Raw genomic sequence first — 13,276 nt, forward strand, 5'->3', positions numbered from 1 at the left:
TCTTGGCCTTTGAGTCTCTTGACAATGGAGTAGGGGTGTGCATTCAGATCGGTTTTTTTTTCAATCCGGTTCGAAACCCGAAAATCCAGGTATATCTAGGTGATTATCCGTTCGGATTACTCCAGGCGGGTGAGAAGAATCCGAATCCGGTTACGGATTCGGTTCTATGACCTGGTTATATGTAACTGGGTCATTTTTAAAAAAAAAAAACCCCTTGCTGCCCTAAGCTTTCGAATCCCTACTCTTCTCTCTTCGACGCATGTGTCTCTTCTCCTTTCCGGAATCCATTCTCTTCCCCTTTTCGAATCCATTCTGCCTTCTCTCTTCGACGCAGGCGTCTCTTCTATTAAATCCCGTCGTCTTTCGAAGTCCTTTGCAGTTTGCGCATCTGGGAGAGAGATGCGCATCTGGTATGGTCATCACTCTTTCTCTACTTTATTAGTTTCTGTAAATGATGGGTTTAGGGATTTTTGATTGAGTGTTAGGTTTTTTTTTTTTTTTTTGTAAACGATGGGTGTTTTGGGATTTTTTTGTTTTAGGGTTTTATTATATTTTTCAGTGTTTTAGGATTTGGTTGTAAACGATGGGACCGAGTTATGAAAGAGAGAATAAGAGGGTTTTTTTTTCTTATGTAAGATATGAGTGGTTGTTTCAGATGGGGAGGGTTTGTTTCTGGTTTTGGGGAATTAACCAAGGTTTTACGACATTGTTTCATGTTCTCCAATTTTTAGACTTTCAGTAGACTTGTTTCAATTAAAATGAATTTTTCAGTGGATATAACTCTGTTTCTACTATAGAACACTCTGCTAGTTATTTTATTAATTTATACATTATTATAGGGGTTAGGTATTGCTAGTGTACGTGAGATTGATGTAATTCTTGAATTACATTAATTATTTGGTCTTAATTTCCAAGTAGAAGAAGTGTCTTTCCCATATTGATACTCATTGTCGTAGATTTTTGGTTGGTAATTAAAACATTTATATGGTCTATTAACAGTTCATTGGCAAGCTTGATAGTTTAGAATTGAAATTAGCTTACATGACTACATTGGTTCTGGTTTTTGTACAATTTTAATCACAAAAACTATTAATAATTAGCTTATACTCCTACATAACTCCTGCATAATTATTCAAGTTATGCAGTGCTTTTTTAATATTCTGCACAGTGAACTTGGGTCATTATAGCTTACATGACTACATTAGTTCTGTGTTTTTAATTGCCCAAGCTTGTTTGAGCTTTTATCTGTAATCTCACCCTCTTTCTCACTGATTATATTTGCTGTCATTGTTGGTTCTGATTATATTTGTTGAAGCATGTACATTATTAGAATTGAAATTGTATAATTGAGATTGAGATTGTATCTCGTCATTGTGTTAAAATGTTGGACTGTGGATTGTGTTGAGGATACTAATGTTGGACTGTGGACTGTGTTGGTGCCGTGTGGACTGTGTTGGTATTTATTTGTGGACTGTGTTGCTCAATACAGCTAATTCATTTTATATATGTTGGACTATGGACTGTGTTGAGGATACTAATGTTGAGGATACTAATGTTTATTAACAAATAAATATTTGTTTGTTAATGTTTATTCAATACTAATGGCAGAAATTTTTTATTTATTCTACTTATTTATGAAGTGTATTTGTAAAATATAAAAATTTTATTTTTCTGTTGTAATTGATGTTGTTGGCAGCTTATGGAGAGACAGTCCGGTAGAAAATTTCCTCCCAATTCCAGATTCAAAATGTGAAGACTAATGCATTTTGTTCTTTATAAATTTATGTTTTAGTTTAATTAGTTGTGATGTATTATTATTTCTTTTGTTCTTTGTAAATTAATGTTTTAGTTAATTAGTTGTGATGTATTATTATTTCTTTTGTTCTTTGTAAATTAATGTTTTAGTTAATTAGTTGTGATGTATTATTATTTCTTTTATTTTTTGTAAATTTATGTTTTGCATTGTGATGTAACAACAATATTATTTATTTTGCATTTTTATTTATTTTGTTCTTTATTTTTTTTTTTATAAAAATCTTTTAAAAAGTGTTTAAATTATTTTTTAAAAACAAATCTAGGCAATTTAAGCATATCAGAATTTTTTAAAAAAAAACAAGTGCTATAAAAACATTTTTGTAAGTTTTAAAGTTTTTTTTTTAAAAAACTAATAAATAAAACCAGATTTATCTGGTTATAATCCGGATTAAATCCAGTTATAACCCAGATCCGGATTCAATCCGGATATCCGGTTACAATCTGGATATCCGGATTGAATCTGATTTTTTGTCCGGATTAAATCCGGATTAATTTGGATGGATAACTGTCCGAATTTTAACATCTGGATTCGGATCTAGTTATGGCCGGATATCCGGTTCCGAATCCCGTTGCATGCTGTTGAGAATACCCTGTTTGTTCTCTTTGTGCTTTTTTGCACCTTGTTTCCGTCGTTTTCACAAAATTTCTTCACGATCAAAGTAGGTGCTTGGGAATCTTTCTTTTCTTTTTTATTTTTTGGACATTGACCAAATAATTGTAATTTGAACCCTTTATTTTTTTTAATGATAAAAGTGCTCTTTCATATCCTACTCCCCTAGACAATTTTATAATTAAATCTATAATACATACAGCAAAGAACAAACAAAATAGCCGTAAGGTTCGCTTTTGACACGAGCCTCGGAATGTCAAACAGTGCGGATCTTTGGGGTTGACCATAGTGACGACAAATGGGAATCAAATTATCCTATTCAAAATTTCAAATAGCATGAACAGAAATGCCATCTCCTGTGAGTATTCTATTTATTTTTAATCTTTTTATTTTTTTTTTCCTTAACAAATATATGGTGTAGAGATTATGAGTATAAAAATTTAATTAATTTAAAGAATTAAAAAATTAAAATTAAAATATATATAACGTGCGATGTAGTCAGCTAGATAGCAGAGCTCATTCTATATATACCAAATGTAAAGTAAAGAATAAATAGTCCTCATGTTGACTACCATATAAGGGGCTACTAACTATACTATACTCAGCTCTACGAAGGTACTGTCTTTAAAGCTTATATTCGCCTTTTGTAAACAAGAGAAACAAAACTATATGATATATAGAGAGCTCGTGCCAATGCAACTGCAACTGTACAGTCTGTACCATGCACTCATTTGTTTTAAGCTGCTAGAATCTTGGACTAAAGCCTAATGGTAGAGAGCATACTCTTTTGCCACTATGAACTGTATAAATCAAATGTATGGTTCAATTACATCCTCGAAATGTGGCCAAATCCACCAAACAAATGGGTGGTTCAATCGTCACCATCTAGCCAACACCACCCCCAAAAGCATGGCTGACAAACCACTTTTGCGGGATTGCGCTAGCTTGCACCACCCATGCCGGGTGATCTAGCCATCCTAAAAGGGGGTGATTGGCCTGCCATTCTATGAACGGCTCCAACGACTGCCTTTATAACAATCTCTTTATGGACTTAATTTATCTATTTATTTAGAGTAATGCTACATACAGTCGTGAAATCCACAAATGCCGCATAATCGTTTTGAAAAATAATAAAATTCACTATTAAGAAATTGTTATTATTTTGTTATGAATCTCGTATCTATTCACTTTTTTTAAAGGGATTGCGTGTTTGTAAACTTTATGATTGCAAATATAATTTTTCATTTATTTTTCTTTGGCATTTTGCGATATATAAAACGATATATATGTCTATTGCATTCTATCTACCCGTCCTTTTATACATCTTTGACCTTATTAATGCCTTTTGCTTATACAATAGAAATACTAAGAGCAAACAAGAATAATTACCTTGTAGGTTTCAGCTTACATTTCACAACCAACTTAGCCCAAACAAGTCACAATACTTAAGACCCTAGAGCTGAATTCCATAAAAATTACATACCCATTTGAGCCCAAAATACAATTCTCCCCCTAACAAACACTCTAACCAACTTTGTATATAGCAATATGAGTCCCAAAATGGTTGCTTTTGTTACCAATTCTATTTATCTGAACACAAAGTCAAAGGCCTATTCCAACACTACCCACCGTTCGGATCCCACAACCAAGTCAATCACATGATGGAACACCCATTGGCGTTTTCATCACTGAAAATCCCAAACGAGTCCGACGGTGCCGCTTGCACTGCATAAATCTCGTGGTTGGCACCTGCGTACGTGTACGGTACTGATGGAACACAATAGAAGGGACTGAAACTTTGGGCAGGATGTATCATGTTGTGACTTGCAATATTCTCCGGCTGAGGGTAATTTGCCTGTGGGTACTGGCATGATTGCTGACGTGTAGAGCTGGGATTTAGCGGGGCCACACCACCATGATTCATACCCGGATCATGAATTTTAGATTTCGTGCCTGCGGGCGTACCGAAGAATGGTGCACCCTGACCACTGCTCTCATTATTACCTTCTTGCCCTTTCTTTTTCTTCTTTTTACCGCGACCTTTTGCAGCAAGCACAGCAGCGCCCTCACTTTCACTGCCCTTGTGACCCGCAGCCGGCGACTTCTCACCGGCGGTATGATGTACCTGCGACTTCTCTCCACTTTCGCTTCCACTTTTTTTAGCAGAGTTATGCTTCTCTTCAACTTTCTCGCATGGATTCTCAACTTTTTGACTTTGTGGGTTACTATCTTTGTACTTGTTCTTTGCTCTCCCGGACTTTTTCTCTTTCCCGACCGTATTTTCTGGCCAAATCTCGGCCCGTTTGCCTGTTTTAACCAACTTCTTAATTAGGGTCTCAACTGTGACGTTTCCTGTCACCGTAACTTTGTACTGCTGTGAATCAAAAGTTATGGAAAAAACACCTGCAAAATATTAAAGAAAGTACAATAAAGGCTGTGTAACAAAAGATGACCCCGGAAACGAGTGTATAGAAATGTATCTCCAGATTATATGTTTGTAACACTGTTTGGATGACTAGAAAATTGAACGAAAGAACAATGAAACTTAAAGGTACTAATGTTTTCTGTTCTGGGCTTCACAAAAGAGAAAAACTTGCCTGCATTAAGTCGGACAGTTCTGTGTAGCTCAGTTATGTTATATGTTTTCGTTTCCGCAGGTTACTCAAAAAAAAGAAAAGGTGTGGGATTTAAACGTTTCAAGTGATATATTTTTCTATTACTTCATTTTCTCAACAGCGAAATGATAAAAGGGTTTTCATATTTCTGTTCAATACCTTCAATGCTCTGCAGAACTTTCTTGACTTTCCTCTTACAACCGTCACAGTGGAGAGAAACCTTCAAGACCCATGTCTGAAAAAACAAAGCAAGCAAGCATTGAAATGCCAAAACATGTAGCGAGGAAAGAAAAATATAAGAAAGAATACGAAGGGGGTTTGTCTTCAATGATTATACCTGATACTTCAGTGCTTCTGATGGTTCTAGAGTAGAATTTGTAGCCATTAGAGGGAGGAAGGTAAAGGTTTGAGATTGAATGGAGAAGATAAAGAAAGAGTACCCGGGAGTATGGGAGTTTTGAAGGCGTTCAGGAAGAGGCAGGAATGAATGTGGGAGAAATTCAGGTCAAAGCTGTACCCGTGTGCTTTTAACTTTGAAGGACTTCAATTTATGCACTCAAATTCGGGGGGAGAGTGCAAAGATAACTTATTAACTATCAAAGTATACTTTGAAAATGGCAAAGGGAAACTTACGGAAATTAACTAGAGGAGTGGTTCAGTACTCGAAGAAAAGTATTACGGATGGTTTGGATATAGAAAATTTCATCTTATCTTATTTTATTTTATTTTTATAAATTTTTTAATTTTTTACATAAAATATAATAAATAATTTAACTTTTTTCAAATCTTAAATAATTAATAATATTATAATAATATAAAACTATTTTATTTCATTACACTATACAAACGAACCCAAAAACAAATAAAGATACAAATTTTATTAAATGAATTTAAGAAAAATGTGTAGTCCTCTAAAACAAATTATGAAAAATTATTTTATAAATTAATATAACTTGTTGTAGGTTAGATTATAAAATTATTTTTTTAAAAAAAACTATTGTAATCAAGGCATATCTATTTATAAGTTTTATTTAGATAAATAATTTAGTCACAAATAGATTTTATAAAAATAAATTTACAAACTTATGTATCTTAATATGGTACGTTAAATTATAAAACTATTTTTTATTATAAAGTAGATTTAATATATTATATAAAATTAAATGAATTTATGAGTTTATTTTTATAGAATCTCTTTATAATTATAACACTTTTATTTTATAAATATCTTTTATCATAATCAGTGCTATTTTTGTTGTAGATTTTACAGATTTATGGTACACACTAAATTTAATTGTAATCGGGAGGCTAGTTGAGTGACACATGGATATATTTTATTTTGCAAGAGAAACGATAGAAATTACTTCTACATAACAACTTGTTTATATCTATGTAATAAAATGATATTATTTTAAATTTTATTTTAACTTTTACTTTTAATTTGATGGGTTTAAATTTAATAAAAAAATATTATTATATTTAAAGTTAAATATAAATCGTCAATAGATTGTAATTTTGCTGAGAACCTACCGAAAAGGCAAAAAGAGTTTTTTTTATTTTTCTTTTCTTTTTTTATGTATTTTTTTAATCATCATAAATATTTTTAAAAAATATAAAAAATTCACAATATCATTAAAAAAATACTTCATTAATCATTAAATAAATAAATAAAAACTATTCAGAACACACATTCGGGACCCAAATTTGAGTTCCAAAGCATTTCAGCTGCATCTTAAGGGTAGTGATAGAGTTACTACCTATTTACTACTCAATTACTACTTATAGTATATTTGTTTTTTTATCATTTTCTTTTATGTATTTTTTTAACATTCTTAAATATTAAAAAAAAATTAAAAAAATATATAATTTTATTAATAATCACTTCCTTAACTATTAAATAAAATAAAAAATTTAAATATAAAAATAATAATAAAATAATAATAACCCAATCATTTTCCACGTCTTAAACCCTATTCAAGTTTTCAGGTATCGAAACCTCAATTGGTCGGTCGAGCAATCACTATGGCTTTCAATATTTGCACACGTAAGCTTCTATTTTCGCAATGCCAATTAAAATTGACGCTGCGCTCAGAAAATGGTGCAAAAAGTAAGTGGTTGATAAGACGAGACAGAACATCACATTAATCCCTCATCTTTCAGGCAATAAATAACCACCAATGGTAGATATGGGTAGATATATATGGATTAAAAATAGGGCTGCAATTACCCACCAACAATAAATTAAATCACTGCCATACGATTAGTTGGCCCAACCAATAAAAGACGATCCTTATAGATTTTTTATTGGTACAAATTTTATAGAAAATAAAAATACTATCCAAATTTAAGTGAAGTTTTCTTTTAGAAAATAAAGTCTTAAATAATTTCTTGTTTGCTCCGTGAAATTCTATTTCAGATACAATTATAAATTATGTAAATAAATTCAAAAAGAATAATGTTCCCAATTAAAAACTTAATTTTTTTTAATGCATTTCATATTTACTTATTTTTTAAAAAATATATATTTATTTACTGTATAACTGTAAATATCATTTATCTTAAAAAAAAAAATAAACTAGTCTAAAAATATTTAATTTTTTGAATAATATTACATACAGTCTTGAAATTTATAATTTCCGCAAACTCCCTTAAAAAAGAAGAGGGAGTTGCATTAAAAAAATAAAATTTTCATGAGTCATAAATTTATCAACTTTTTTCAAGGTACGCTACACAACCATAAATATCATTTCCCTATTTAAATTTCTCTATAAACAACATTGGTACAGATTCACGGAATAATGCCCATCTCCTTTTGGTCATGCAAAACCCAAAAAGGTATGCACACTCCCGAATTAAGCCATCTAGCTTTCACTTTCTTTATCATTATCGTCTTCCTCCTTAGGCAAAATATGTCCTTCCTTGTCACTTCCCTCAACCCTGCAATCTTGAGCCTGAGCATTTTTAGCATCCGTTGTGACATCCTGCAGCTGCAAAAAGCTCATTATTATGCGTCAGCCCAGGTACTGGTGATTAGTTCTCAAAACATATAATTGTACCAGAAATCTATTTAACAGATAAGCCAATGGCATAGGAAAAATTAGTCTAGTGATAGCTTACCCCCAAGTTTCTTAGGCTAGAAGTAGCATCCTCTTGTTGCTGCTGCTGGAGAGTGGTCCTCAGTTCTTGAAATTCCTAGTTCCAGTTTGATTGAGAAAAAAATTATATACATATATCTGGAAAATAGAGCTTGGAAGGCTAAATCTGGAGCCACCACTTACTGATCGAAGTTGCTCTACTTCAACATTTAGTGATTTCTTGAGATCTGAAAGCTCCTGTATGAAGTAAGAAACAATTGCATAAAAAGTTACTAGTTTAAGAACAAAGGAATCTATCTCTATGAAAACTAGAAAGCAGTGAGTTCTAGTATGCCAATTAGACATTCAACTTCTGCACGTTGATGTATTTCTAATACTGAACTCCATTGAGCATAATAAAGATGACTTAGAATCTAATTTGATGTATTTCTAATACTGAACTCCATTAGGCTGCACCAATCACCATGGATGATGATGATGATGTTACATTCAATCCATTTGAATTAAATCATGCATATCACAAATTCATATATGTCAACCATGTTAGATATGATGTATTAATGATCAATACCTATCCACTTTTAATATAGACCATCATTCTTTAAACATGGGCAATAACAATCGGAAGAGGAATTATTAAGCCACTTCCATCTTTCATCCCTGACAATATTCAAATTGGAAATCCCAATGTCAATTTATCGCATGCAAGCATCATCGATTCAAAATATGTCGACGTTGTCTGCTAATATCCTTATATATCTATTTACAAGCATAGTTGTCTACTTAATTTCAAATGATTTGTTTTATTTACATAAAGCCTACCATTTTATCAAACATATGATGTTTCTATTGACAATCCCCAACCAGATGTGTGGGCAAACCCAGCATAAGATCCAAATATCAATTCCAACACTTGTTCAAAACAGCTCTGGGTGAGAATTAATCCAGTCATAAATAAGATCCAAGTATCAAACAAAGGAATAGAATGTCATAGCATGTCCCAAAGAACAAGCACCCATATGAGCAAGATACTTTATTCGAGCAAAAATGACCATATATAAAAAATTTAGAAGACAAAAATACACCCAGAATTTTCACATCTAGAAAACAGAACAAAATAAATATACAACCACGTTTTGTGATACCCAGCAAACACTTACATTGCGATAGACCATAACTTGAGTGTCTAACTTTGATCTCCAATTTTGCAAATCCTAATTAGCTCAAAAAAATAAAATAAAATAAAAAGCGGTCCACAGTCAGAACTGAAATGTATGAAGCCAAGTTGAAGAAATTAACAACCATTATTCCCACTAAGAAAGCATTGCTTAAAGTCACCTGTTTCAAACCTTGAATTCTATTAAGCAGCTCAGCCCTTGATTCATTTAGTTCCTGAGAACCAAAAAATAACTTATATTAGCAAGCTACAGCTGTTTGAAGTCCCTGTTTGGCTGCAGAGAATATCGGGAACAAAGATAATAGAAATGCCCCACCCCCAATTCTCTCTTTGTTACCGTTCAACAAAAATCTAAACCTCAATCAAGCAGCGTACTAAAAAACCCATTAAAGGCAAACAAACGAAACACTGGTTATGATAAACAGATACAGAAAAAAAGGTAGGTGCGGAGTTGAAATTACCGCGATCTTTGAGCCAATCGGAGTAATATTCTCCTTCTTCTGCAAATAAAAATCACAGATCATCAAATTCATAAACAAAATAATATATCAATACAAAAACGTGGAGAGAGAGAGAGAGAGAGTACGGAGGAGAGTGGATTGGCACGAGGGAGTGGAGGAGATGGATCAGAATTGGCCATGGAATCGAGGACGCCGATGAGATTTATCTGGTTTGTTTGGGGAGGCTTCTGAATTCAGATTTGTGGTCGGAGGCCTTAAACAAAGTTATCTTCAATCCGGAGAGTTTCCACCATCGGCACGAGGTTATATATACAAGGACCCAGACGGTGGAACATTGTGACAGAACAAAACAGTACTTCGGATTTTGAAATTTGAGTTTAAGGATGTGTTTGGGCGGGCAGTTCGTACAAGTTAATGGCAGCTGCACGTTAATCTGCAGATCTAATCACTCACACTGTGAATGTCACAGACTCAGTATTATTGGAGACAACCTATTTCATTGACACTGGATGTGTTTGAATCCACAAAATATTTTATTTCGCCATTTTATTATTACAATTTTTTTAAAATTTTATATAAAAATATAATAAATAATTCAAATTTTTTAAATTATAAAATTAAAATAATATTAAAAAATTATATTCTAACAATATTTTATTTAATTTTTAACAAAACATATCATCTCATCTGTACTGTCTATCCAAACCCACCCTTAGGAGTTATTTGTTTTCACAAATTCTTTTAACTCATTTCATTTTATTTCATCTAATCATTATAATATTTTTTTTAAATTTTTATATAAAATAAAATAAATAATTCAACTTTTTTAAATCTCAAAACAAAATTAATATTAAAAAATATATATTCTATCAATATTTTATTTAACTTTTAGGCTTCGTTTGGTTCATAAAATCATCTCAACTCATCATTACAACTTTTTCAAATTTCAACACAAAAATTAATAAGCAATTCAACTTTTTCAAATCCAAAAATAATAATAATATTAAAAAATAATATTTTATCATCTCAACTCAATTCAACTCAACTCAGTTTAACATCCAAACACAGTCTTAATTTAATCTCAATTCATTTCATCTCATCTCATCTATGAAAACCAACGAGGCCTAATATGTTTTATATATTTATCTACTAATATATTATAAAAACATTCCTAATTTAAATTTTTTATAAATATAATTATTCACATAGTAAGGGATATGTTTACACGATGAATGTTATGCATCAGTCATCATTCACTCCCACATTCCTACATTTATAATTTTTTTATAAGGTATGAGGATATTTTTCATGAGGTGAAGGATGTGGAGTGGTGAACAATGACTGAGAAGAATAATTTTTCATGTTTACATATTAATATTTAAATAGTAGAACCACTAGGAATATTTTTAACAAAATTTTAGAGAATTGTTTTTAAGGTTCATGGAAATGGGTGATGTTTATGAAGAAATATATGTTGTTTGAGAATAGATATATTTTTATTAGAATTTGAAAAGGCATTTTGTAAACATAGTTCACGACCCGAGAACCCATGATCAAATCCAAGGTTAGATCGCGACTTCAGATTTGAAATGTGTTAAATTTATACAAAAATATTATAAAAATAAATGTATAAAATAATATAATTTTTTTAATACATTTGGAAGAGAATCTTTGAAACTCTAGAATTTACAGATTTTTAACATAAAATAATATAATTTGATATGATACGTTAGATCTATTTTATAATATAAATTAATGAGAATAATCATCTATCTTAACGTAATGGTTTGAATAGCTTTGGAAGTGATTTACCTACCACTTTTCAGATCCACTTGATTTTTTAAATTGTTTTTAATTACTTGTATGAGGAAGAAGGTTCGAGAATTGAAGCAATTGGACAGAGAAAAGGGCGATCGAGAGGCCTCTTAAAGGCCGTTGGGGGGTGGATTCAAATTTATAGATATATGAATATGTCTCTCATTCCTTGTAATTGGCAAATTTTAGAGTACTAAACATTCAATCATTAGCTTACTACTTTATTCTCTTTAACTTTAATCCTACCTTTAAATAGATGATTAAGGAAAGGGACGAATAATTAACATTCACCTTGTTACCCACTACCAAAATCCTCATGATCATATCATAACTCATGCGTTGCTTTATTTATTTCTATCTCTAATAATAAGAAGAAAAAAAAAAAAACAGAGCTTTGAATCTACATTTTTTTTTTTTTTTTTTTATAATTTGAATATAGAGACCTCTCTATATTAAACATTATTCTCAAGTAGTGTCAACCCTAATATTAAAAAAAAATCTACTCATCATCTCCATACATCACACACCACTCATAATTTTTTTTTTATTTTTTTCTCTTACTAAATATGTGGTGAATAAATTATGAGTATAAGAATTCAATTAGTTTAAGAAGAATAAAACAAAAAAAAAAATTAAAATTAATGTGGTATGTGGTGTGTGGGAATGATAAGTAGCAAAACCTAATATTAAATACAACAAAACTCACATCTTATATTTAAGAAATGATAGTTGCAGTCGTGAGTGTACAAGCGTCATACAATCGCTTTAAAAAAATGAATAAATACGAGACTTACATGAAAAAATAATAATTTTTTAATTGTGAATCACACTCTTTTTTAAAACGACTGTACAACGCTTGTGCATTTTACGATTGTATGTAGCATTACTCGTTATATTTATATCTCTCCAAATAATATTAAAATTATAAAAGTTTTTAATTCACTCTACTTCCCTATCATGGGTAGAAATAACAGGTTAAAGAAAATGATCCATGAAAGTGGATCCATCATTCATAAGAAGCATACCTACTTTGAAGATTTGACTCAAGATAAATTTGTGCCCACAAAGAAAACACGAATTAATTTAAAAAAAGAAAAAAGAATACTAAAAGGAAATCAACGGCATGAAGAATTTTGTTATTTTCCAAAGTTTGGGAATAATGTGATTAGGCATGAAGGAGACATCAAACCACAATCACGCCTGCTTTTGACTCATGTTTAATTTATTATTTTCATCAATTAATGAACAACTCATGTCAATGGACCCAATCAATGCATGTTTCTCCAAACCTTATGATAGTGATCAGGGATAATAAAGTAATTTTACAGTTTAAGTCTGTTGTAGGTATTGGTTAGGTTACCTGCCTACTTCAACTCGATGTATACATTGTGCTGAACAAAAAACATGTATTGACTCTAGAATGTTATAAGATCGATAAAACGAAACAATTCCATTGATTATGTTTTTTTTTTTACCCCTTTTACGACAAGAACATAGTCTTTTTTTTAAGACATGGTCACATAACTTGTTATAGATATAAAGAAGTACCAAGGTGACCTGAAACTGTTGAACAACTTTTCCTGCTTAGATGCTGTGTAGAGAATCAATCATATTGGCCAATCAACTCCTGGGCGGGGGGGCTTGCAGCTTGCTCCATATCCAATCGAATGTTGGATTCGGATTGTTCT

At 31.3% G+C, this 13,276-nt stretch overlaps 2 protein-coding genes across 3 annotated transcripts; both read right to left on the reverse strand.

The window, feature by feature from the left end:
* Positions 1–3,831: 3,831 nt before the first annotated feature.
* Positions 3,832–5,583, reverse strand: LOC121252892 (heavy metal-associated isoprenylated plant protein 35-like). Its single transcript, XM_041152762.1, has 3 exons — positions 5,378–5,583; positions 5,200–5,275; positions 3,832–4,828 (listed from the first exon to the last, which is right to left on the reverse strand). Exons 1-3 carry the CDS (start codon positions 5,423–5,425, stop codon positions 4,080–4,082), a joined length of 873 nt encoding a protein of 290 aa, XP_041008696.1. The 5' UTR covers positions 5,426–5,583; the 3' UTR covers positions 3,832–4,079.
* Positions 5,584–7,711: 2,128 nt separating this feature from the next.
* On the reverse strand, positions 7,712–10,253 carry LOC121252974. Of its 2 annotated transcripts, none has more exons than XM_041152873.1 (7): positions 9,899–10,253; positions 9,774–9,812; positions 9,438–9,527; positions 9,296–9,349; positions 8,319–8,372; positions 8,158–8,232; positions 7,712–8,027 (listed from the first exon to the last, which is right to left on the reverse strand). In XM_041152873.1, exons 1-7 carry the CDS (start codon positions 9,950–9,952, stop codon positions 7,902–7,904), a joined length of 492 nt encoding a protein of 163 aa, XP_041008807.1. In that variant the 5' UTR covers positions 9,953–10,253; the 3' UTR covers positions 7,712–7,901. The 2 variants fall into 2 exon arrangements, with proteins under 2 accessions (XP_041008807.1, XP_041008880.1); XM_041152946.1 differs by having other exon boundaries at positions 9,474–9,527; positions 9,899–10,249.
* Positions 10,254–13,276: the final 3,023 nt, after the last annotated feature.

Source organism: Juglans microcarpa x Juglans regia, chromosome 1D (genome assembly GCF_004785595.1).
Source record: "Juglans microcarpa x Juglans regia isolate MS1-56 chromosome 1D, Jm3101_v1.0, whole genome shotgun sequence".
NCBI classification, from domain to species: domain Eukaryota; kingdom Viridiplantae; phylum Streptophyta; class Magnoliopsida; order Fagales; family Juglandaceae; genus Juglans; species Juglans microcarpa x Juglans regia.

Bases quoted from the DNA above. Each gene is read 5' to 3' on its own strand.
- LOC121252892 (XM_041152762.1), bottom strand. From the start codon at position 5,425: ATGGCTACAAATTCTACTCTAGAACCATCAGAAGCACTGAAGTATCAG. The intron at 5,276-5,377 runs GTATAATCATTG...TTGTTTTTTCAG, and splicing joins CAGAAGCACTGAAGTATCAG to ACATGGGTCTTGAAGGTTTC. The intron at 4,829-5,199 runs GTATTGAACAGA...AATATTTTGCAG, and splicing joins AGTTCTGCAGAGCATTGAAG to GTGTTTTTTCCATAACTTTT.
- LOC121252974 (XM_041152873.1), bottom strand. From the start codon at position 9,952: ATGGCCAATTCTGATCCATCTCCTCCACTCCCTCGTGCCAATCCACTC. The intron at 9,528-9,773 runs GTAATTTCAACT...TTTGGTTCTCAG, and splicing joins CGATTGGCTCAAAGATCGCG to GAACTAAATGAATCAAGGGC. The intron at 8,028-8,157 runs GTAAGCTATCAC...AGCTTTTTGCAG, and splicing joins CTAGCCTAAGAAACTTGGGG to CTGCAGGATGTCACAACGGA.